At 40.4% G+C, this 23180-nt stretch overlaps 1 protein-coding gene across 21 annotated transcripts in view; it reads left to right on the forward strand.

Moving 5' to 3' along the window:
* The window catches only part of ANK3 (ankyrin 3), a 365805-nt gene that overhangs the window by 146422 nt on the left and 196203 nt on the right, over positions 1–23180 (forward strand). For 5 of the 21 annotated variants that reach the window (XM_064662388.1, XM_064662389.1, XM_064662391.1 and 2 more), the window contains exon 1: positions 13562–14117. The exons of 6 other annotated variants lie outside the window; for them this stretch is intronic. In XM_064662388.1, coding sequence (XP_064518458.1) covers positions 14004–14117 — 114 coding nt within the window. In that variant the 5' untranslated portion in view covers positions 13562–14003. Of the gene's footprint in view, positions 1–13557; positions 14118–23180 lie in introns of those variants that run through there. 10 more of the 21 variants (XM_064662404.1, XM_064662382.1, XM_064662383.1 and 7 more) reach the window with 10 other exon arrangements.

Here is a 23180-nt window from a genome sequence, read left to right on the forward strand (position 1 = left end):
TGATGTTTCCCCTTTTCTAGTCAGTGGGAACTTCACCAGACTGCCACTTCTCAAATACGATGGATAGCGGCTTCGCATCTTCAGCCACCAGTTCCCTGAGGACCTGCAGGTGCATCTCACCGTGTCCCATGGACTTGTGCACCTTCAGGTTCCTTCGATGGTCTCATGCAAGATCTTCTCCTACAGTGGGTGGTTTCTCATTCCCCCATCCCTGCCTTTGCCTTCTGTGACTCGTGCAGTGTGGCTGGAGCACTTGCTGGTGAAGACCGAGGCAAAAATGTTGAGTTTCTCAGTCTTCTCCATATCCCAGGTAACCTGGTCTCCTGTTTCCTTCCAGAGAAGGCCCACATGTTTCTTAGTCTTCTTTTTATCGAGGCTTTTCTTGTTGCACTTGACATTCCTGGCCAGGTTTAATTCTATCAGGGCTTTAGCTTTCCTAACCTGATCCTGACTGCTCAAACTCTCTGTATCCCTCCCAGGCTACCTGTCCTTGTCTCCACCCTCTGTGGGCTTTGTTTTTGTGTTTGAGTTAATCCAGGAACTCCTGGTTTGTCCACACAGTCGTCCTAGTGCTTTTTGCCTGACTTCTTCTTGTTAGGATGCATTGCTTCTGAGCTTGGAGAAGGGGATCCTTGAATATTAACCAGCTTTCTTGGGCCCCTCTTCCCTCCAGGGCTTTATCTCGTGGTATTCTACCAGGCAGATCACTGAAGAGGCCAAAGTCTGCTCTCCTGAAGTCCAGGGTAGTGAGCTTGATGTGCATCTCCTTGCTGGCCTAAGGATCTTGAACTCTACCATTTTCTTTAGAGTTCTTTAATGTCTCTGTAATTTAGAGCAGACTTCTTAGCATACTGCAAAGCTCTATATAGTTTATTGTGTTTAGTTCCTCTTAATTTTTAAACTCATGGAATAAATGCAGATATTTTTAATTCTATTTTTGATACAATGAGAAATACTTTAAGACTTTCAGACCAGAATAATTGAAACCCATTGTTGTACTGTTTTGATTTGGATCTTCATTTCGAGCTCTCCTTCTGACAATATGAAGAAACTAATGGCCACGGATTTTTATGTTAGGAAAATGTATTTCTAACTGTCAGCCTTATTAAGGCTTACAACACTGAAATCAATAAAATAGCTTTGTGCTGTCCCAGTAAGGTTGAGTTAAGAACAGACTTTTGGAAGCTGGGATACCTCTTGGCACAGTGATCCTGGGATGGTCATGAGTGGCACAGAGGTAAGTATTACCAGGTGAATCCTAGTATGTATTTTACAAGGGAAAGATTTCAATTCTAGTCATAGTTAAAATTTTATATTGCAAATATTTTGTTTGTAAATAACCTTGTAAATACCTTCAGTTTTGTAATCTGGCCAGTGGGCAGAGAAATGGGAGTTTTCAGTTTCTTCAAATGTATACATTTGACAATGTAGTTGGTATTTTTATGTTTTAGACAATAACTTATGAATCAGAATTCTAATGCTCATGTATGTGTTAAGTTTCAATAGGTAGATCATGTGTTTAGGAGACAAAGTTGTTTTGATTCAGAGTTCTGTTTAGGGGGCTATCTGACCTACAAGACAGACTCAGGGCTGCTTTTGTGTTTGGTTTGGTTTGGCTTTGTGGGTTTTTAGGGTTCTTTCTTTTGGTTGTTGGTTTTGTTGGTTGTTGTTTTTTAGGAGGGTGTTTGGTTGGTTGGTTTGGATTTTTGGTGGTGTGGGGTTTTTGTTTGTTTGTTTGTTTTCTTTTTTTAAGTGTTGCAAAATATACTAAGTTGGAAAGGACCCATAGGGATCATCAAGTCCAACCCTTAGCCCTAGATAGGACCATCCCCAATAATCACACCATGTCCCTGATAGCATTGTCCAAACGCTTCTTGAACTCTGTCAGGCTTGTTGCTGTGACCACTGCCCTGGGGAGCCTGTTCCAGTGCCTCTAGTGGAGTTCCACAGGACTGCATCTTGGGCCCTGTGCTCTTCAACATCTTCATAGATGACTTGGATGCAGGACTGGAAGGGACACTGAGCAAGTTTGCAGACAGCACAAAACTGGGAGGAGCTGTTGACTCCCTCGAGGGCAGGGAGGCCCCGCAGAGAGATCTGGACAGATCAGAGGTCTGGGCAATCACCAACCAGAGGAAACTCAACAAAGGAAGTGCCAGATTCTGCACCTGGGATGGGCCAACCCTGGATGTACGGACAGACTGGGGAATAAGATGGTGGAAAGCAGTGCCACGGAAAGGGCCCTGGGGATCCTGGTCGATGGTCAGTTGTCCATGAGTCAGCAGTGCCCTGGCAGCCAGGAGGTCCATCCATGTCCTGGGGGCATCAGGCACAGCCAGCCAAGGGAAGGGATTGTCCTGCTCTGCTCTGCACTGGAGTGGCTTCACCTGGAATATCGGGGCAATTTTTGATCACTGCAATATGAGAAAGACCTTAAGCCATTAGAGAGCATCCAAAGAAGGGCAATGAAGATGGTGAAGGGCCTTGAGGGGAAGCCATGTGAGGAGCAGCTGAGGGCACTTGATCTCTTCAGCTGAAGAAGAGGAGACTGAGGGGAGACCTCGTTGCAGTTACAACTTCTTCGTGGGGGGAAGAGGAGGGGCAGGTGCTGACCTCTTCTCTGTGGTGATCAATGAGAGGACCTGTGCACACACATGTCCTTGCTTTTGTAGAGTCCTGCTGACTTCCATGAGCTTTTGTAGTAATGTGGATCCTGTATGTCTTTCATGAAGGTCAGTGATGAAGTTGCTGAGTTTCCCTTGCATGCTGTTGCAGACTTTCCTTATTGCTAAAAATTTTCATAGTATCTTACCCAAATCCGGTTGCTGCAATTTAATCTTTCTACTCCTATTACTATCCATAGTAATAGTGGAGAACAGACTATCTTCTTCTGCATTTTGTCAGGCTTTGATGGACTTAAGGACTGTTGCCATGTTCCATCAGTCATCTTCTCTTTAGGCTAAATGAGGATGTGTTTTACAGACTTTTGATTGCTCTTGTTTTCCAAATATTCACATCTTTCTGGCAGCAGAATAGCAGAAGTCAGTCACAGTATACCTGCAGTTTTGCAAATACTAAATAGAAGAGAAAGATGATTTCATTGTGCAGGCTGTACATCTGCACTCTACCCTGCTGTTTGTCTTTTGTCCTGCATTGAACCTGCAAGGTTTTATACCATCCAGACTTTGCTAAAGAACAGTCCTTACTTGTTCTCTAGCCTGGGAAAATTTTTTTCCCCCCTTATCATTCTCAGTGAAATTCTTCTGTTCGGATTGGCTTTTCCCCCAGACTATTCCTCCAGACCTACTTACCATTTTGGTGTCAATTTTCTCTCTCTAGCATGCACATGGTTCTTGTAGTTTCATGTTTGCATTGGTAACAAACTTCTACTGCCCAAATCATTAATAAAACATTGAGGAGAAGCAAATCTAGTTCAGACTCTTTCAGAGCATCCATCCTTTTTGAAAATGAATGTTAATATCTTGTTCCTGAGTTCAGTTACCACATCCCTCTTGGATTAATCTAACAATCTTTTCATCAACACATGTCCCTTACCTTGCTTATGAGAATGTCAGGTACAAGCATTGCTTTTCTCCAGTCTTCAACACCTGTCACTCTTCTGTGAAAAAGAATTAAATTAATTTTATGCAGTTTCCTCTTGACAAATCCAGAGTGACTGCAGTTCATCCCATTATCTTCAGGTGATGACGAATTCTTTGACACAGGAGTTCTCTAGGACTGGAAGGTAACTGAACGAGTGTACAGTTTTGGTATCTCAGGGTTTTTTCAGGTTTTCTTTCCCCACCCTGTTCTTTCAAGTTTAGTACTAATTTGCTCTTCAACAACCTTTTGGTATCCTGCCTATTTTCCAGGAAGTCTCAAACCCACTCCCCCCACCCCAAAAAAACCAGGAAAAAACCCCCAAAAAAACCCAACCCAAAACAACTATAGTGGCTGGAATTTTATCTTAAGGTTATGTAATTCCAGTGTCCTAGCATGAACTGCATGGAATTCACCTTGTGGTTATGTGCCTGTTTTACTACCTTTGAAGCTGTTCTGGTGTGATAGTTCTTCTATGTTCTCTTCTGCTCTGTGTAGTATTGATTTTTTTAAGTTTTAGGTTCATTAAATATTTTAGGTAGAATATATTCTATCTTTAAGAGAAGAACAATGCCTTTATCCCTGAACAGAACTTCCATGCAACCTTCTTCCTTCCCAGCACCGCCCCCCCCAAACCAGTTTAAAATAAAACAAACCACAAGGACAGAAATTTAAAAAAAAAAAAAAAAAAAGAGGAATCTTTAGTTTTTATCCAGGTTTGCTTCCAGTCATGTGGATTTGCCTATTTTGGGGAGAAAAATGAAAAACCAAGGGGACTGGCAGGGGGAAGCAGGCAAATGGACAGGATTGCAGTGACTGGTATTAGTCTTTGTTAAGTGTGTGTGAACATGCATGTCCAAAACTGTTTATTACTAACAACACGTTCAGAGAAGCAGAGGGATTTCAGAGTTAAAGCAATGAGTTCTTCACAGCTCCAGCTGACAATTTTTTCCTAGAAATTTAATGCCTGAAATAGGACACAGTGTTCCAGATGAGACCCGGGCAGCGCTGTGTAGGAGAGAGAGAGATTTCTTTTCCCTGTCTTCAAGGCCATTACTTTTGTTTTTATGTCCCCAGTATGATATTTGCCTTCTGTTAGCCTATGTTCAGTTTGCCAAGCAAACAAAACAACTCCCCCTCTAACTTCATCCTCTCCACTTTGCAGTTACGCTCTCTAAAGCAGAGGGAATACATTCCCTCTCCCTCCCTCTATGCTGTGTGTTCACCTTACAAAAAGATCTGGACAGGAATTGCCTCTCACTGTGTTGTTCTGAATAGGGCACTAATATTACCTGGGTTTTCAGGCATCACATCAATGCACCTATTCTGTGATAATTATAACTATTATACAGGTAAGTGGGTTTTTTCATTTGCTATCTTACTCTTGCCTGACCAAAAAAGAACTTGGCCTCCTGTGAACGTTAATAGCTTTGTGTGAAATTTATGAATAAGCAAAACATTTCTGACTTTTTGTAGTAGCAGTGAATATTTTTTTTTTGCTTTTGACAAGTGTTTGGCTAGTTCCCTCCTCCAAGGGTTTGTTCCAGCAGGATTTTAGCACCAAAATACTAATAGCTGGACTTGGTTGTTTGATTTGGGATTTTCTTGTTGGTTTTCTTTTTTTTTTCTTTTTTTTTTCTTTTCAGGTAAAAAATGTAATTCTGTGTTTCTAAAATTACCGTGAGGATTTTTTTTATATTAGTGCTTGTTTTCAGAAAAATGAGGATTTTCACATGCCGTTGTTTTAAATGTAAACTTGTAGGTTTTATGAGTGGTGTAAGAACTTACTTATGAGCAAGTCAGAAAAAGGTCACCTGAAAAATATGCATTGGGTATTCTTCTGCTTTTTGTTATTGATTGCTAATTATTCTGGTTTATTGCATTTTTTTCATATGAAAGTCAACTTACTGCTGCACAGAATGTGCAAAACACTTAAAGCGCTGAAATCTCACTTGGGCAACATGTTGAGGTTTTAGTGATTCCCTGACTTAATTATGGAGAGGATCCTTTGGGAATGAGGCAAAGATGGTCATTGCAATGTAGGAAAAGGAATACTGAATAATTAAGGAATCTAATTAAATGAGTTTCTTATGCTAGAGTGGGTTAGAGATGTCTTTTTTGCTTTTGTATTTTTGTTTTAAATGTTTCCTTAAAACTTAATAAATTTTGTGTATACTGGTAGGAACTAGTGTCTTCACTGAAAGTTCTGCACTGAGTTTGGCTGAAATGGGAAGTCTGCAATTAAAGTCAGAGTGAGTAAATATGTCCTCTGCACTTGTTGAGGGAGCCTTGGTCTAGCACGCAAGTGTGGCAGTGAACAGGGAAGGAACTGAAACTGCAGCTCTTTTTTTGGCTCACATGTATCTGCTGTCCTTGTCTAGTCATATAGAATGTTAGTGGTAGATTTTTTACATATGCAGTAGTTCAGGGAAATTAAAAATTAAGAAGACCCACCTAACATTCAAACAAGTAAAGGAACCATTATTAATTCCTTTCTTATAATTTTTGCATTCTTGCACCACAGAAATCGAACAAAAAATTATACAGTTGAAAGTCTTGGGGCAACTAGGAAATGCTGGAAACGTCTTCAAAGAGAGCCTTTCTTGTTACCTTTGAAGGTGGGTCCTTTGTTACACCCTTATTCAGAAACTTTTTATTTCAAAATAAAACAACAAGTAAGCTGCTCTTGATGTGCAGAGCAGGAAAAATATAGAGGCACTGGGTCACTTAGTGCAGCTCCCTCCTGTTGGAGGTGGGCAGGGAAAATAGCCTGTTTCATAAGGTGACAAAGTGCTGCCTTTGTCCAAAATTATAAGTACATCTCCTTTTGTGACTGTGTCGTGGCGGGGAAGGTTAAATAATATTTTCACAATCACAGTGTCTTCCTAAGGCAGAGAGGCCTACTGCACTTGGGTATGCATTGTGCAGTCATTGATGTGAAGGCTCACTTGGTCAGAATTTCTTTTAGCCTTAAGTATATGTTTGGCTTAAACCTAAAAAAAAAACCCCAAAGAATACTAATTAAAGGGTACTGGAAAGTGATCTACTAACTGCAGGCAGAGGTGTTGCATATGTTTGTGACTGTTGGTGCCACCCCACTCTTTGTTTGGCAGCTTCATTTGCTTAAGCACATTCACTTCCTGGCACCTTTGCAGTTCTGCAGTGGTAGAGCTTTTTATGTAGCTTTTATTATTGTGAGACTGCTACTGCTCCAAAAAGGGACAGCAGGCGGGGACTTGATGCCGAGAAACTTTAAATACCACAAAGACATTTTCTGCTGCTGTTTTGGGTTATTTTTAAACCACTCTGAGACGGGGAGTTTTCCATCTGAGATGAGCAGGGAATAACTCCTCTTGTATCTGTTTGGAGACTGGATGACCTGGCAGAGGTGCTTCTGAGAGCCACCTCCGTGATATCTGCTTCTCTTATGTTGGAGGAAACCCCACCACAGGCTCAATGTTCATGGGATGGTTTAGCAAATTGGCAAGTGCTTTCGTGTTGGAGAGGAAGTTAACAGATGCGGCAGTGATTAATTGAGTACTCAGGGTGAGGTCTGTAGCTGAACCATAAAATCCTGATGAATGGCCTTTTGCATTTCTTTTTTTGAAGCTCACCAGGACAGGACAGATCCTCCCATCATATTACAGACAGCGTTTAAGTTGTGTGTGGGAGTGTAAAACTGATACAAATTCTGCTTTTGCACTTAATCCTATATGCAGGGGTAGTTTTTCCTGGCTGTGTTGGTGTAATTTGCACCTAACAAAATGTCCAGATCAGAACTCAGTTTGGTGCCATGTAGCACCTCCTGGTCTATTGACCTCCTTGTCATCCTGTTGTCCTGGGGCTTGCAGGAGCCAGGAGAGCATGGCAGAGTAAGCAGAGAGAAACTATGGGAGTAGGAATCTGAGGAAAGTTAATATACTGAGTGTTTCAGAACACAGTTGAGTAGTTCCAATTAAGGGTTGGAAAATATGTCACTAATTGGGATCTAGTGTCAATCTGGGATATAACTGCTACCCCTTAAGATGTTTGAAATCAGTTTACTGCCATTTCCCTGATCTTTGTCAGCATCCTTAAGGCACTGATACTCTGTATCACTGATACTCAGTTTCAGTCCTGGTTGTAGTCTGGTATTTGAATTGCAGGGAAAAAGGTAGAAAAACCTTTTCTAAAAGTGCATGCTTGTAAAATTTTAGCGTTTCCCAGTAAATGACGGGTTTTAGCAATATTCTTCTTGGCGAAGGAAGAATAGGAAGAAAGTTTTGCTGTGTTTGCTCAGCAACAATTTAGAGGTTATATATCTTACTCTTACCAGTGTTCCTTGCATCAGATGTATTTCCTGGGCTGCTCAGCAATCCCATCCACAAACCCACGCAAAATCTATCTTCCAATTAGTGTGCCTCTATAAATAAGATACAGCAGTACCTTTTTCTCAGTTTGTTATGAGTCAGAGATGAAACCCTTTACACCGTCCTCACGGAACAGTTGATATTAATTTGTCACTTTGAGCTCCTTGTTTCTGTATAGGCCTCAAACAAAATTACCCTGTTTTGAAAGTCAAGATTGGTAATCCCCCGGTCTTGGGTGATCTTCAGTCTTCTGTAGTCACACTTTCTCTTTGCTGATGCATGAGCACGTTGTTTCCCTCTCCCAGTTTGTTTGCAGGATGATTTATTGGGGCTACGTGGTGGCCTGGGACAGTTGAAGATTTATTGACCTGTTTTTCCTGCCCCTGAAGCCGTGGTTTGAGTGAGCCTTGAGTCAGCTTTTGAACTGTCCTGATTTACAGTGCAAGTCTTAAGGGCAAACGAAAACCTGTAGTTGTTTTCTTTAAAAGTCATGCCTCAAACTTGAAGTTAAAATTCACAGACATGTCAACCATTCTCATATTCTGAGTGTGCTGGTCGCTAGGAGGAGTAACTTCATCAGTTGAACCAGGAGGAAGTAACTAGCTTCATCAGTTGAACCAAACTGAGCCATCCATGCACAGAGGAATAATAATTTTGCACTTAATTCTTCAAGCTCAAATGTTACTGCTGCTTTGAGCTTGTTCGGGCTCAGAAAGCAGGTGATGTGTCTGGAGTGTTTAGTAAAAAGCATATTCTGTGACTGTTTTCTGTATGGGTGTTTTGGGGAGGGTTTGAGAGTTTTTTTGGGGTGGATTGGTTTAGTTTCGGTTTTTATTGTAGTGGTGGTTTGTTTCGCTCGGAGTTTTGTTTGGTGTTATTTATTTATGTATTTATTTTACTTTTACAGTTGTTACCATTTCTATTTAAATTTTCAGTGGGAAATTTAAGAAGGATCATTTAAGAGGAGGAGGGGCAGGCACTGATCTCTTCTCTGTGGTGACCAGTGTCAGAACCTTAGGAATGGCCTGAAGTTGTGTCAGGAAAGGTTTAGGCTGGATATTAGAAAAAGGTTCTTCACCCAAAGGGTGGTTGGGCACTGGAACAGGCTCCCCAGAGAAGTGGTCCACAGCACCAAGCCTGACAGAGCTCAAGAAATGTTTGTATGATGCTCTCAGGCACATGGTTTGACTCTTGGGGATAGTCCTGTGCAGGGCTAGGAATTGGACTTGATGATCCTTGTGGGTCCTTTCCAACTCAACATATTCTGTGATTCTCTTATTGCCAAAAAATAATTCTACTAGAAGAGCAGGGGGAACTTAATGCAACAAACTGGAAGAGCGAAACCAGACTTGACTTTTATTTTCCATTCATTTGCTAGTTAGTGACCTTGATTTTCTGTGTGTTTGGAGATAGGTCCATCCTGTCCTGGACATTAGCTATGTGAACAGGAGATAAAAGTAATATGATGCTAAATAAGCTTTTAATCTTGTTTGGTTTTGTTTGTTTGTTTTTGAGACACAAGGCCTGTTAGTCTAACACATGAGCAGATGAATCTCGTGAGACTCATTATAAAGGTTCTTTTATGGTTAACTGATTTTCACAAAGAATTTTTTAAAATCAGAACTCTTATTTCTTCTGCTTCTCCCAAAATGTTATTTTCATGAATTGGTTAATCAATATTGCCCTTACTTTTAGTACATCTTATTCTTCTTTCTTCTTTTGTTTTCTTCCCATTTCCACTGCTTTTCTCAAGAAAATAATCTCAAGCAGGGCTATAGCGGCAGAAAATCTCCCTTCCCCCTATTATAATTTGTTTTGTATCAGATAACTAAGAAATTAGGAATTTAAGAGTACCCTAATCAGAATTGGGTTTATTTTTCTCCATGTGTTTTACTTTCCTTTACTTGCTATTTCTATTCTACCTATAACTCTCTTTTCACCTTTAGAAAAATGTAACATACTTTGTTTACCAGTAAAAGTTGTCATACTGACCTTCTAGTACTGTGTGGTTATAAGCCTTTTTTTTTTTGATCCATTGTGATCCAAGAAGTGTAAATATTGAATATTTCTATGGTGTTCCATCTTCCCTAAAAATGCTTAGATTTTCACAGATCTATTTTTTGGCGTATTCTTAGTAAACCAGTGTTTTCACAAGTGTCTCTCTTTTTTTTTTTTTTTTTTTTTGTGCTGTATAGTTGTTTAAAAGAACTGTAAGAGTGATGGTACTCTCCTTGCTCTATAAGCTGCTGACCAGTTGATGAATTAACACCCGTAATTAGATTGTGAACACCTTTTCCCACTATAACTTCTTGTGTTTTTTCTAAATGTGTCTCAGTGTTTTGTGCCAATGCTGTTCTGCAGTCTCTTCAATCTAGTTGTAACAGTGGGACTAGCAGCTAAAACTAAACCAAATTACATACTTGACTTTCAAGTTGATAAAATCACTTCCCAGCCATTATTATTACGACTTTGTGAGTAGATGAAGCTAAGCAGACATTATCCTTGTGCTAACAGAAAGTGTAAATTTCCCATTGTTCAAGTAAGATACAGTTTATCATTCTTTATCAGGACCCTATGGATTGTGCTGAAACACTCATTGGCATTTCATTAACTTTGTAATTAAGGGTGAAATCAAATAGCTTAATTATTTTACTGAAGTCTGAAAAGAAGCACATAATGAAGATTTCCAGTACCTAATTCCCTTGAAGCGAGTTATGACATATCTGGCATGAAAACCTTCACACTTCATCCAGCTTTCATCTGGCAGTGCCATATCACCTTCCAGTCAATGGTGCCAGTTCACCATTTCCCCAAAAGCAGAAGTTGTACATATACAGTCTCTTTTCCACAGGAATCTGAATCTTTTACTCACACTTCTTTTGTGACCTCTTTTCTGTTTAAGACTGTTCTAGGCTTCAAGCTACACAAAATCTCCCTACTTAGTATCTCTCCAACTATAAGGGATCTTTTTTTTTTGATCATTGCTTTACTAGCTAACCCCAAATTTCTCAAAATCCTAGCTCGAAAAGGCATTTTTGCTTTCTGAAGTTTAATTGGGGTTTTGGATTCTGTAGTTCAAGCAGCGTTTGTAATCCACATGATAAAAACATCTACATGTTATGTCCAATTGGTTAATTAGCTGAGAAGATACTTGGGATGAAGCAGTCTTGACTGACAGATAAAATCCTTCAACTTATGCATATCTCAAGGGATTGGGTGAGTTCACTTATTGTCCTCATTTCTTAGTATTATTCTCATTAATAAAAGCTTGGGCTGCTTTCCACCTGCATAGAACAGGACCTGTGCCTAAGGTGGCATTTGGGCTTTTGAGCTGCAGATGTGCATGTTACTCTCTGTGCCAACAGTTTTAAAAGTACGCTTCAAGTATTTTTTTAAACACCTAACACTTTATAATGCATTATTTGTATTTTCATTTAATGAGGTTATTTAGGCATTAATTACAGGCTAGTATGGTTAAAAGGTTTATGGGACGTCACAGGATTAACAAGCAAGCAGTGAATGACAGCAGCATTCACTTCAGCCGTGGCTTGAATAAGAAGTTGGCTTCCTAAGGCAAAGGCTCATGAGTCTTTCAAATCCAGATGGAAATGTGCTGGGAATAAGAGGGATCCAACTCTATTGAATTTTGTTGAATCCATTTTCAGTTCTGGTTCCGCTGTATTTTCTATGCACTTCCCAGCTAATAACTGTGTTCTGTCAGACAGGGGAACTAATGTCAACTTTATTTTATAGAGAAGGATCCTTCTGAGAGGATAACTGCCAAGGTCATGCAGAAAGCTCGTAAGCTAGAAAGTGAAGCCTTGGGTGCTTTTTCTCTGCCTTTTTTTTTTTTTTTGATAGGCACAAGGCAGTTTTCCATTTCCCACCGAAACTTTATGGTTTCTCCACCAGCCTTCTTGAGATACCTTCTGCAGCCCCCTTAAACCAGCAGCCTTGCCAGTTCCCTTCTCTAGTCTTCTCACTGCTGCCTTGTGCTTCATTGGAGAGCCAGGCCAAACTCTAGATACCTGCCTGAATGTAGCCTTTGACAGCTTGGAGTTACGCCTTACAGCTGAAAACATGCTCTGGGCATCCTTGGGGTTTAAGTCTTTATATCTTTAAAAATAGAAATATGTTTATTCAAGCTTCTGTAGCACATAGAGAAGTGGGAATTTACTGATTCTGGTTCAAAACCAGGCATTGCCCAAGTGCAACATTCCTCTTTCCACAACTTTCCAGTGGCAGCATTATATGAGGTTCCAGTGGTCTTTCAGTTGTGGAGGAGGAGTAGGGAGAAGGTACATGGTGGTGTATAGGTACCAGGAGTTTTGCATATACACGTGAACCTGTGATTTGACTGCATCAGGAAATAAAATCCCTAAGGTCACATAACTGTGGTCTCCATCCTCGACCACTTCTTAAAAGTCACTCCAAAATAAACAACTTTTTAAACCTAGTTTGTTAGCCTGTGAACAGTAGACAAATGGTGCACTATGTGCTGCCTTTTGGACAATATACAATGTGCTCAAAGTAGTTTCTGTTTTGGAGATTTAAAAGGTTATTTTACTTTTAGCCATGTTATGTGAAAACTAAAGCAATGGATGCATGTCATTTACTGGACCTCAGCAGCCAGAATTCAAAAAACGTCTCAAGTTGAGGAAAACGATATTTACAACCTTGTGAGACCTCTCTGGATTTTATGCTATGCTCTGAAGATTTGTCTAATTGCACTTCAAATTTATGTTTAACTTAATTTTTACAACAAATTCTGTTTCCTGCTGGAAAGGAATGCTAGTACCATGTAAAATACACTGGTTTCATTTGGAGAGACTTTTGATTCTTATCTGAGAGAAATCAGACTGCTTTAAAATGCTAATCTTCAGTATTGCAAAGTATGCTACTTGGAATACTGGGAAAGGTTAAAACCAGCAGTCTCAAGGCAAGCTGCTGATTGTTCATATTTGTACAGAAAAATATGGTTCCTTATTTACTAGATGCTTGCTCTGTGTTCATCCTAGTAAAATATCTTCCTGCAGGCCTTAATTCTGCTGCTGTTTTACCTCCCATAATGAATATTCAAAAGCTGCAGTCATTGAGGACTCAGGTGGCAAAAATAGTAAGATGATTGAAGCAAGCCTTGACATAAAAGCCTAAAAGTACATTTCCAACTACATGGAAATAGTGCCGATTTCCCTTTCTGACCACGTAAAAGGATGGTGCCAGAAAATCCCCCATGAAATAAATGCCTGTTTCACACACTAGTGTGATCGCATCTTTCTCTCTGTATGATGTGTTGTAATAAGTATGTTTAAAAAAAAAAAAAGAAAAAAGACAACAGGGCTTTCTGTAATCCTCTCCACAAAATGTATTGGAATTGAAAAATGGGATAAAGGACACACTGTTAAGATATGGCAATGCATGCATTGTTTTCTACATAATGCAGTCAGAGTCTCCATGGTAAAAAGAAATTTTTATTTTATTTTTTTTTGTCACCATCAGCAGTTAACCTAAAGTAGGAGCTGCTCCATTTCATTATAGGTTAAATGGCTTACTATAGAAAACTAGCTGAGAAATGTACATCATTAACACTGCATTTTTTAAATAGGTTTTTAAAACATGCTTGAAGATTAGTGAAGAAAAAACAATGCAGCATATGTTATTGTTCTGGAATTCTTTTTAATAGAAAGCTCTCCTTTTCAGCATTCCCCCTTCAGTGGAGTCACTTAGACACTTCCAGCTGGTGGCAGGGGATACAGCCATAATACAGCTTTCTCTGTCCCAGCTGTCTTTTTCATTACGTTAAATGCATTACGATGGCTGCACTGTTTTATAAAGGCTCAGGTGCAGAAAGGTACAGGAAGAAATCTGCAACTATGTATTTTTGTAGTGACTGCAAGCTTCTTCTGCGAGATCTCTGAATCCTGAATGTGTTCCTGGCTCTGGTCACAGATTTCTTTCCAATCACTGGAACATTTGCTGTAAGGGCTGGCTAAAGGTGCCCGAGGAAATCACCTTTTACAAGGGAGCATTGTTGTAAAGGATTTTTAATGCATTATGGCTCACGCAGCATCTCAGTTAAAGAAAAACAGGGATTTAGAGATAAATGCTGAGGAAGAAACTGAGAAAAAAAGAAAACACAGGAAAAGATCCCGGGATCGGAAGAAAAAGGTATCTAGATCTGTGCCAAATTCTGACAGGGATTCTTTTGTTTTAATTTTCTTACCTTGCAGTTGAAGTATCAAAGCTTGTTCTTGCGTGTAACTTGGTCGCTGTCAGAGTAATTTGTTAACATTGTAAAATAGCATTTGTGACCATGGCTGTGGGGTTTGCAAAGCAATTGAATGTTTAATTGAGTATTAGTTGATTGCAGTGATGATGCAGAAGGTGTGCATTCATTTCCCACTTGTGTTACCGTGATATGCAAACTGTCTGTGAGTTGAAAATAGTTTGTAACCATGATACGAGTTTAAATGCTGAGCTTTCTCATAGGTTTAACAGCATAATAGTTTAGTAGTCTTACATACATGTACTTAAAAGGGATGTGTGTGCAGGCAGATTTTTTTTCTTTGTGTTGGGACTGTGTCACATGTTTGGCTTGTGAAACATCCATTTTTGGGATTATGTTACAAAAATAAGGTGTTTCAGTGTTTCTCTTTTTTCCTAGCAGTGGGCTGTTTTACAGAACTGAGCCGTAACAGTCTGTTATTAGCAACTTTCTTTTGTTAGGGAAATATCTGACTGAGATCACAGAGCCTGGTTTTTCTCTGCTGTAGATTTGTCTTAGCTGCAGAAAACCCTTCAGCAAACTAGGATCTGAAAAATTCAGTAGGCACTGCATTGCTCATTGTTCAGTTCAGGAGCCTCTGTGTGATTCCAGGCTTAGTGTTTCTCTCTAAGGTATAAAGCAAAATAGTTACAGTTTGTGGCATAATGACAGATAAAGAGGCCAGCCACCTTGGCAGCTCTGAGGATATGTCCTTAAAAATGACACCTTGTACTCTGCTCCATAGAAATAAGGCCCTGCCACGACTTCTTGTCTTTGGCTGTATTTTGTTATAATTTTTCAAGAACATATCAAGGAGCCAGTTGTCTCCTTGTCTCCTTGTCCAGGAAACCTGGATATGTAGTATTTCTGTGTGCCTTTGTGAAATCCCCCTAAGGGGGGATTGGATAATCTTCATATGCTCAGAGGAGCAGTGCATGTGCTTCCTAAATGACATGTAGATTTCCTCTAACATATGTGCATCTTTTGGTTGGGCGAGAGTCAGCATTTCCCTGCCCTTTTCTCTTTCTTCTCCACCGTGGCAGTACTATACATAATGAAAAGCACTCAGAAACCCACTGCCTTCTGTTCTAGTGAGCACATTAGAAGACTCTTTAACATGCTGCAGTACATTTGCTGCAGCCATCTAAACTGTAGGTATTTTTTTTCTGTATGAATGTATACATTATAGATCTTCTGAGTCATCTTCCAGTATAAAGAACAGTATGGAAATCAGTTGCTGTCTTTGAGGTCAGTTTTGAGGTGCTGCTGTTTCAAACCAGCCTGAATTAGCAATATTTTTCTTGGTTGCTGTTTAGGTTGTGTGCAGGTCTGTAATGTATCTGTCAGGGTGGGTTCCCCCCTCCTCCCCTGCTGAAAATGACCCCAGCAGTAAAGAATTGTAGGAGCTGCCTATCAACCCATATTTACCTATGGCTTGTGAGCTAAAATGTGCAGTCTCTCAGCTAACTCTACTCATGCTGCAGGAAGCCCACGTTGTACTTGATGTGCTCAAGTTTAACAATAGCGTGCCCAACCATATCCATATACTGTCTTTGTGTGAGGGTGCTTCCTTACAGCTTGTAATTAGAACAATATAGAAGGGATATGTCAGTGAGAGGCTCTTGATTCAGTGAGGTGAGACAATTGCTTTGTGGACAAAAATGCTTTATTGTTTATACAACGTTGTGCTGTAGAAAGGAAATCTCTTAGCAACTAGAGTGGCACATGGATAAATATCTGCCTATTAATCTGAAATATATGGATTTCTTTGTTGTGTGAAATATGTGGGTTTGTTTCTGAATCTTACGAATAAGAGAAAATAGAAAGCCTTTGCTCCACCAAATGCTTTTTTTGGGTTCCTTCTCCCTGACCCCTTCATGTCACACTGGTATTGGGTAGCTTATTCCAGTTTCTTTCGGGGTTTCCTTAGGACTCTGCAGATTCAGGGCATGTAGAGGCCCTTCCTAGTAGGAGAATGGAGCAAAAAGCAGCAATTGCTTCACTTAACACTTATACATTTGGGCATCAGTCTTCTCATATCAAAGACGTGGTTTTGTTACCCAGTACATAGGGCGTAGGAAGCCCAGTAATTGTGGTTTGCCATTTTGTACTTTCCTGACTATTTAAAAGATTTTCCCCCCAATTTTTCCACTATGAGTTGTGAGTCACTTCTTGTTCCTCTGCACCACCCACAAGCAAGCAGTACTCAGGGATTTTTTTGTTGATCACATGATACTGCACAAAGCTAACCCTCTGCTTAAGCAGTATGCAGAAATATCCTTTAGAATCTTCCAATCACATTGGAACAGTAGAGATTGCTAATGTTTCTGGCTAATTTATACAGTAAGGAGCCCAAGGCAGCCAATGGTTAGAAAGTAAGGCTGGTGGGTGCACCCAGTGTCCTCGACTTGGTGATACCAGCAACAGTCATGCTGATTTATGTTCCTATTTAGTTGGAGGTTTGCAGTCTGAGGGTAATATTTCACCACTTTTGACTGGTTAAGCCATTTACAGTGTAATAACGTTTCTGTTAAGGCTTGCTTCAATACTTGTATGAGAAGCATGACCTTTTTAAAAAGACACACAAAACAAAGCCCTGTATTATATCCAATCCCTCTTATTTTAAAGGTGAGATATTCTCAAACTGCCGCTCTTCACTCTGTAGAGATGCTGTGCTTCTGTGCCCAATGGGCCCACCACACTCTTTCTGGTTCCCTGGATTCAAGACATTCCAGGCCTTAGCTGAAAGGTGCTGAAAGGTCCAGACCTTACAGTTTAACTCCTGCAATAGGATGGGATGGGGCCAGCAAGTGAAGGGTCTGCATTATACAGGTTTCCCCTTGATTCTGTTCAAGTTTATATTACAGCTTCATGCAGTTCTGCCTCTGGATGGTTGTGCAGTGTCCTACACTGCAAATAGTTTGAGTACATCCAAGGGCAGACCTGAGCCGTAAGTGGTATCACAGAACAAGCCAAGCCACCCTTAAAAATAAGTGATTGATGGGATGGCTTACTCGATACTTTATAGTGCAGCTCTGTCATGCATAGTTTGGTTTGTGAAAACTAAAAATTGTTTATTCTGTAATAATGTCTGGAAAGAATTTAGTTGCTTAGTCAGTGCCATTCCTAAAATAAAGGTGAAATCTCAGAGGGTTTTTTCCATGTTCTCTGTTCAGTACATAGCAGAAGGGCAGGTCTTGGCACATACTCAATGATTTATGTTTTATACAATATTCAGAAGGGCTGAAGTGATTTCCATTTGTGTGTAGTGCTCAGGAGCTTGTGTGTTCTTTGGGAACACAGCATAATTTGACCGTAATGCAAAGTCTGGCTGCTGCTGTCCCTGAGATGTTAAAGGGTGTTGCTGTCACATCCTGTGCTGCTGTAAACTTGTGGGCAGCAGGGAGAGCAGTGAATGCCAGCATCACAAATCCTGCTAATTTCATCATAAGACTCGTGGTGTTTGTTAACTTTCATGTACGCTGGAAAAGTTGCCCTGCAATTTCCTAATGGTTATAAATTGAAATACTGTGTCAGGAGTGATCAACCTGTAGGTGTGCAGCTGCTCATATGGCTTGGAGGAGCTCGTGCATCTTCTGGGCTGGGCTCTGCTCCCATCTCTGAGGGCCTGTCAGAGATGGTGTGGACTGCCCAGCCCAGCAGAGCTGGAAACACCTCCCAGGGGCAGGAGGACCCCAGGAGGGCATCATCATCTCCTGGCTGGGGGACTCCCACTCCAGCTCTCTGTTTCCTTTCCCTTCAGCTCTCTCAGGGCTGTCAAACGTTTTGCAGATCTCAGCCATGTGAAGGTTTTAGTACAAACCTCAATTTTGACGTGCAAACAAGTCAACCAATTACCAGGTAAAGCTTTTAACTCAGAGAACAAGTAGAAATCCCCATCCTTTTTTAAAAAAAATAGTAATTCCATGGGTTTTAAACAAATATTTTTCATGGTTTCTGAACAGTTGAAACTGAGAGTAGTAGAATCCAGATAGATTGGGCACAAATGATTGGTCCCTAACTCATTTGTGTTAAGGTACAAACTAGGCAGATGTTGCTCTAACATCTGGGAACATGACCTATGGTAAGTGAACAGATCGTGTTATTTAGGGTCTGAAAGATTTTGTTAAGTCAGGGAATCTTTTCTAGGTGTGAGGAAAATTTCAGTCCTATCCTTGATTTTGGACACGATGCTCTGTCAGAGGCAAATCTAATTAAATGGAAAGGTATTTGTGATAGATGTTTAGGGGCACTGGTGGATGAGATATCTACTAACAATGTTGAATTCTTACTAGCATGGAGCTTGGTGGTGAAAGAGTGTTTCTATTCAGCTGGAAAAACAATTCCTTCTTTGAAGATGATCCCCAAAAGGAATTAAATGATTGCATTGTATTGTGTGGGTAGCACTACAGCATCATTTGAAGTGGGCACTGTGCAGTGTTACTTCGTTGTTTATAAACCTAGGAAAAATTTTGCACTGTTACATTTTTATTTAGGCAGGTTTAGAACATTTACCTTTTCCTCTTCACCTTCTTGATGCCTCAGAATTGTGCAGTCACAACGAATAGCCTTTAGTAACTATGCAAATGTCAGTTTGGGTTATAAACCGTGTTGTGCCTGATGTTACCAGCTTGTGGTGGGAGAAGATGGGGAAGAGGGAGGACTAACAATGGGCAGCTTCATGTTCTAGGAAGATGGCTCAGTGACTAGATTTGCAGCTGAACTCTCAGAGAGTGTAAACTCATGCTGTTTCCAGTACTGGGTTGATATTAATGGAATCTTTTATCCTCTGTTTTTCCTATCCAGGCTGGTTTGGTTTGTGTGTTGGTTTTTTGGTGGGTTTGGGTTTTTGTGGTCAGGTTTTTTTGGTTGGTTTTTTGGCTTGGTGTGATTTTTTTTTTTGTTTTGTTTTGGTTTTTTTTGAGAGTTGGGAAAAGGAGAATTGGGATGCTTTTGAAGCAAAAAATCGGGTTATGTGGTTATGAATATATTCAACCCTGTGCCAAAAGTCAAAGTTCTGCTAATTTCAAGCTCTTAACTTGCTTGAATTATGGCTTCAGGATAAGTCATGCATACTTTGAATCTGTACCCCGTGGCCATTCACTAAATGCTTGTTCCTGTGAGCCAAAATATTTGTCAACTAGTGGAACTGACTGAGCACCTGCTAAAATTGAGAGTTACACTCAGTCAGACCTAGTTTGATGAGGGGGGTTTGAGACCTAGGCTCTTGGTGTATATGACGTGGATAGAGGAAAGAAATAGAGAAGAAAAAAAGTCTGAGTTGTGACTTGTATTAAAAATAAAATTCCTTCCCATCCAAAGCCTGATGTATTCCCACAGTGATTTGCCTGGAAGTTCAAACAATAAAGGGCTGGATTTGCTGCTATTCAGAAATTTTGGCCACTGTTAGAGTGGTATCAGGGATTTTCTGGCTGAGGCAGCTGAGCTAGCATAGGACTGTGTCATAAAGACAGAAAACTGGGCCTCAAGGGCTTGGTGGGGCCCAGTGTTGCCTGTCCAGTTGGGAACCTTTTAGCACTCTGTAAAATAATGCCTCCCTGTTAGAATGGGATGGGGGGGGCTCTTTCAGATGATGAGCTCAACAGAGATGGTACAGTTGCCCCACATTGTTCCTCACTTCAGTTGTTCAACTCTGGCTACAGCCTTATATTTTAAATGCAAAAGGTGCCTTCAGAGGATAATTCAGTGCCTGTGAGACAAGTTAAAGCAATGTCCTCATCTTCAAGGTACTGAGTATCCTCCATCCTTGCAGCTTCAGCTTTGGGCATTCAGCAGCTCAGGCTGTGGTATCTCTGGTGGATGTCTAGGACCATATAACACTTTTAAAAATCTTTCTTACGTGTTGCCTGATGTGATATTTTTGTGGAGTTCTGTTTTGTTGGCCAGTGCTCTGCAAGGTGGGTAATTACTGCCCCCCATGGAAATGTCAGCTTTTGGGTTTATTTTTTACAGAAATCACTGCGTGGTGACTTGGAAGAGAAATCCAACATGATGTTTCTTTAGTATTTATTCAAAGAAGACTAATGTGGACAGGAGAACTAGACTGAAATAAGATTGTTTTGCTAATTGAAAAGAAAATTCACTCTGGGATTTTTTTTTTAATAAATCATAATTTTGCAAATAAGCTGAAAGTTATAACTAGTTTAGTAGTATGAATTTGTACCACAGGAGATTTACTACCCTGAGATGTACACAAGCATTTTAGTGCCTTTGTATTATGTACCAGAATTAAAACTTTGTTTTGCCTTTGTAGTTGCAGAAAGATACAGGACATGTCACCTTCATCTGAAAACTTTAGAAAACTTCTTATGATTTGTTTCAGCAACCTGAATGATGTATTTTACCTAACTTTTTGTTGCTCAGCTGCGTTCCATTCCCAGTTTTGGATCTCAGCTTATTGGGCAGCTGCATGTTGTGCTGTCACAGTTTTATGTATAAATTTTAAATCTCAGTTTGAGAATTAATTTCAGTATCTTTCTATTTTTTCATTGAAAATCATTCATAATTAAAGGGAAAAGTACAAGGTAGAAGGGTTTCGCTTATGTTTCTGATATCCTAGTTTATGCAGAATATATCCTACTCCATATTTATGCAACTGAAATTAATGGGATTTTATGAAAGTAATTACTTCTTGATGAAAGTGATAGTTTCCAAGTCCTCTGTTAACACACTGATTGCTAATGAGTGCAAGCAGGAAATGAAGGTCTGTACCTTAACACTGTCTGTACCTGATCCACTGTCCCATCATGGCAAGTTACACACAATGTCTGCATTTATTTCATGGGTGTAACATATCATAGTGCCTAGTGGAGGCTACTTCAACAAAATCTCTATCAGTAGCATTAAGCCTGGTGTCTCTGGTGACCTCATCTCTACCAGGAGCCAGTCAGGATCCCAGGTGTGCCTGGTGCTTCACCAGTTAAATTAATAATAATTAATGACCTATAAATACCAAAAAACCCACTGTGATCTTGTCCCTTGCTTCCCTTGTGAAGGAAGGGACACCTGCTGTAGTGGAAAGTATCCCTACCCATGGCAGAGGTCCCTTCCAACCCAAACCATTCTATGGATTACATTCATGTATTCCACGCTCATTTGTAATACCCCTAAAAGTACGTATGCATAGATGGGATGAAGGTATAATATGTCACTTGTTTGTATTTTTGTAGAATATGGAAGGGAAAAGTATATATACTTTTTTTGTGAAATCCTGCCAACTCAGCTTTGAGCTACAGGCTTGTCCTTAACCCTGTGGCCACAGCCTCTTGAAGTAAGATGTTCTTAGGTAACCAGGCTCTGCTGAAGTAAGAGTTGAGAGGAGAGTCAGAAGAGGGGACAGGTAGCTGCTGAATTGTGACTGTTGTAAAAGGATTTCCTGGAGCTGCTGAAGTGGCTGTTTTTGCATAATCATATTTTTAAAGTAAGCACCATCATTATGCAAATCCCTGAGTTCTGACAGACTGCAGGCAACTGGTAGGCAATATGAATTCAAGTACTTGCACAGTTCACTAGTAGTGAGGGGTAACCACAAATACCCCTCTCCACTAATGATGATTTGATCTGTAAGCTGGGGGTGGTGCTCTGTTAAGCAGCTGCTCGTGTGGCATCTTTGTGCTCTCACCGGCTCGAGTACAGAACCTCATACCCTCTGCAAGTGAAGGATTTATACTCAGCAAAACATCTGTAATGCCCGTGTGATGTGAGTTTGTATGTGTTCAGGGCAGGAGCAGGAGGGGAGGTAGTGGTCAGGGATTTATTTGGTGTGTTTTGCAACAGCACCTCCATAGCCCTGAGTGAGGCATCTCCTGAGTGTCCCTGCTTCCTACAGTGAGTCTCCATCTGTGGTGGGGAGCACTTACACTGGGAGAGGTTGTGTAGCGCTGCAAGGGCTTTAATTTCAGAGGAAGCATGTTCCCTTCACAGTGGCTCCAGGAAAGCCTGGCTCAGCCAGTGCTGTGGGCCAGGCTGGGTCCTTAGGGAGAAGCTGTCCACAAAGTTGTTAGCAGTGTTTTCAGAAGTGCTGCGGGTGTGTATAAATAATTTCTTTCTTCATTTCTCTCGTTTACAGTGTGATTTTGTTCCATTGCTGTCACGGGTTCCTAAAGGAATTACAAATCCTGTTTTTAATGAAAAGACAATTTGAAAAGAACAAATCATTAGATCAGAAAGTTTAATGGTCTCTTTCAAACTTCTGTCTCCTTTCTTCCAAAATTCTTCAAATTACAGTATCACCAGGAATTTCTGCATTACATTCTGAGTTCACAAAGCTCAGAGCAATTCAAAAGTCAGTGCAGTTGTTATCTACCTTTCAGTTAGAGCACACTGATTTGCATATTCTAAAGAACTTTCCTTAAAGGCAGCATTAAAATAAGAAACCATGTGATACAATTCTGTCTGTGCCCTATAATAAACCATACTTTTACCTGCCCTATTTGTTGTTGTTAGAAGATACAGCTGTGGAACTCACTTTCTTCTGAGCACATTGGTTCATTTTCTGGTGAATTACTTGCAAATGTCAAGATGCAGAAGAACTCCATCGTTGACTTCCTTCAGTTAATCAAGATTTTCACAGGTAGTTGGGCAGTTATCCTTCCCTGTGACATGTCCTGTGTGTTGTCCTCAACTTCACCCAGCTGGAGGTGGTCTCCAGTGTTCTCTGGGAACTTGTAGAAAAGCAAAGTTGTGCAGTATCCCCTGCATAGATATTGCCTCCACTTCCCAACATGAATTTTACTAATAGAAGGCAAGGGTAGAACTGAGGCACTGACTGTAGTTAGCTAGTCACTTTTCCAGGGTTGAATCAGAATGTCTTTTAAATACAGGCATTCATAGCTTTACATGAAATTCCTTCATAGGTGGAATAATTTTATTTTCTCTCACACAGCTTTTTTTCTTTCTCTCATAATTGCATCACCACTTCTGGACCTTACTATGGCATCTCTGAA

Source organism: Pseudopipra pipra, chromosome 8 (assembly GCF_036250125.1).
Source record: "Pseudopipra pipra isolate bDixPip1 chromosome 8, bDixPip1.hap1, whole genome shotgun sequence".
Taxonomy (NCBI): Eukaryota; Metazoa; Chordata; class Aves; order Passeriformes; family Pipridae; genus Pseudopipra; species Pseudopipra pipra.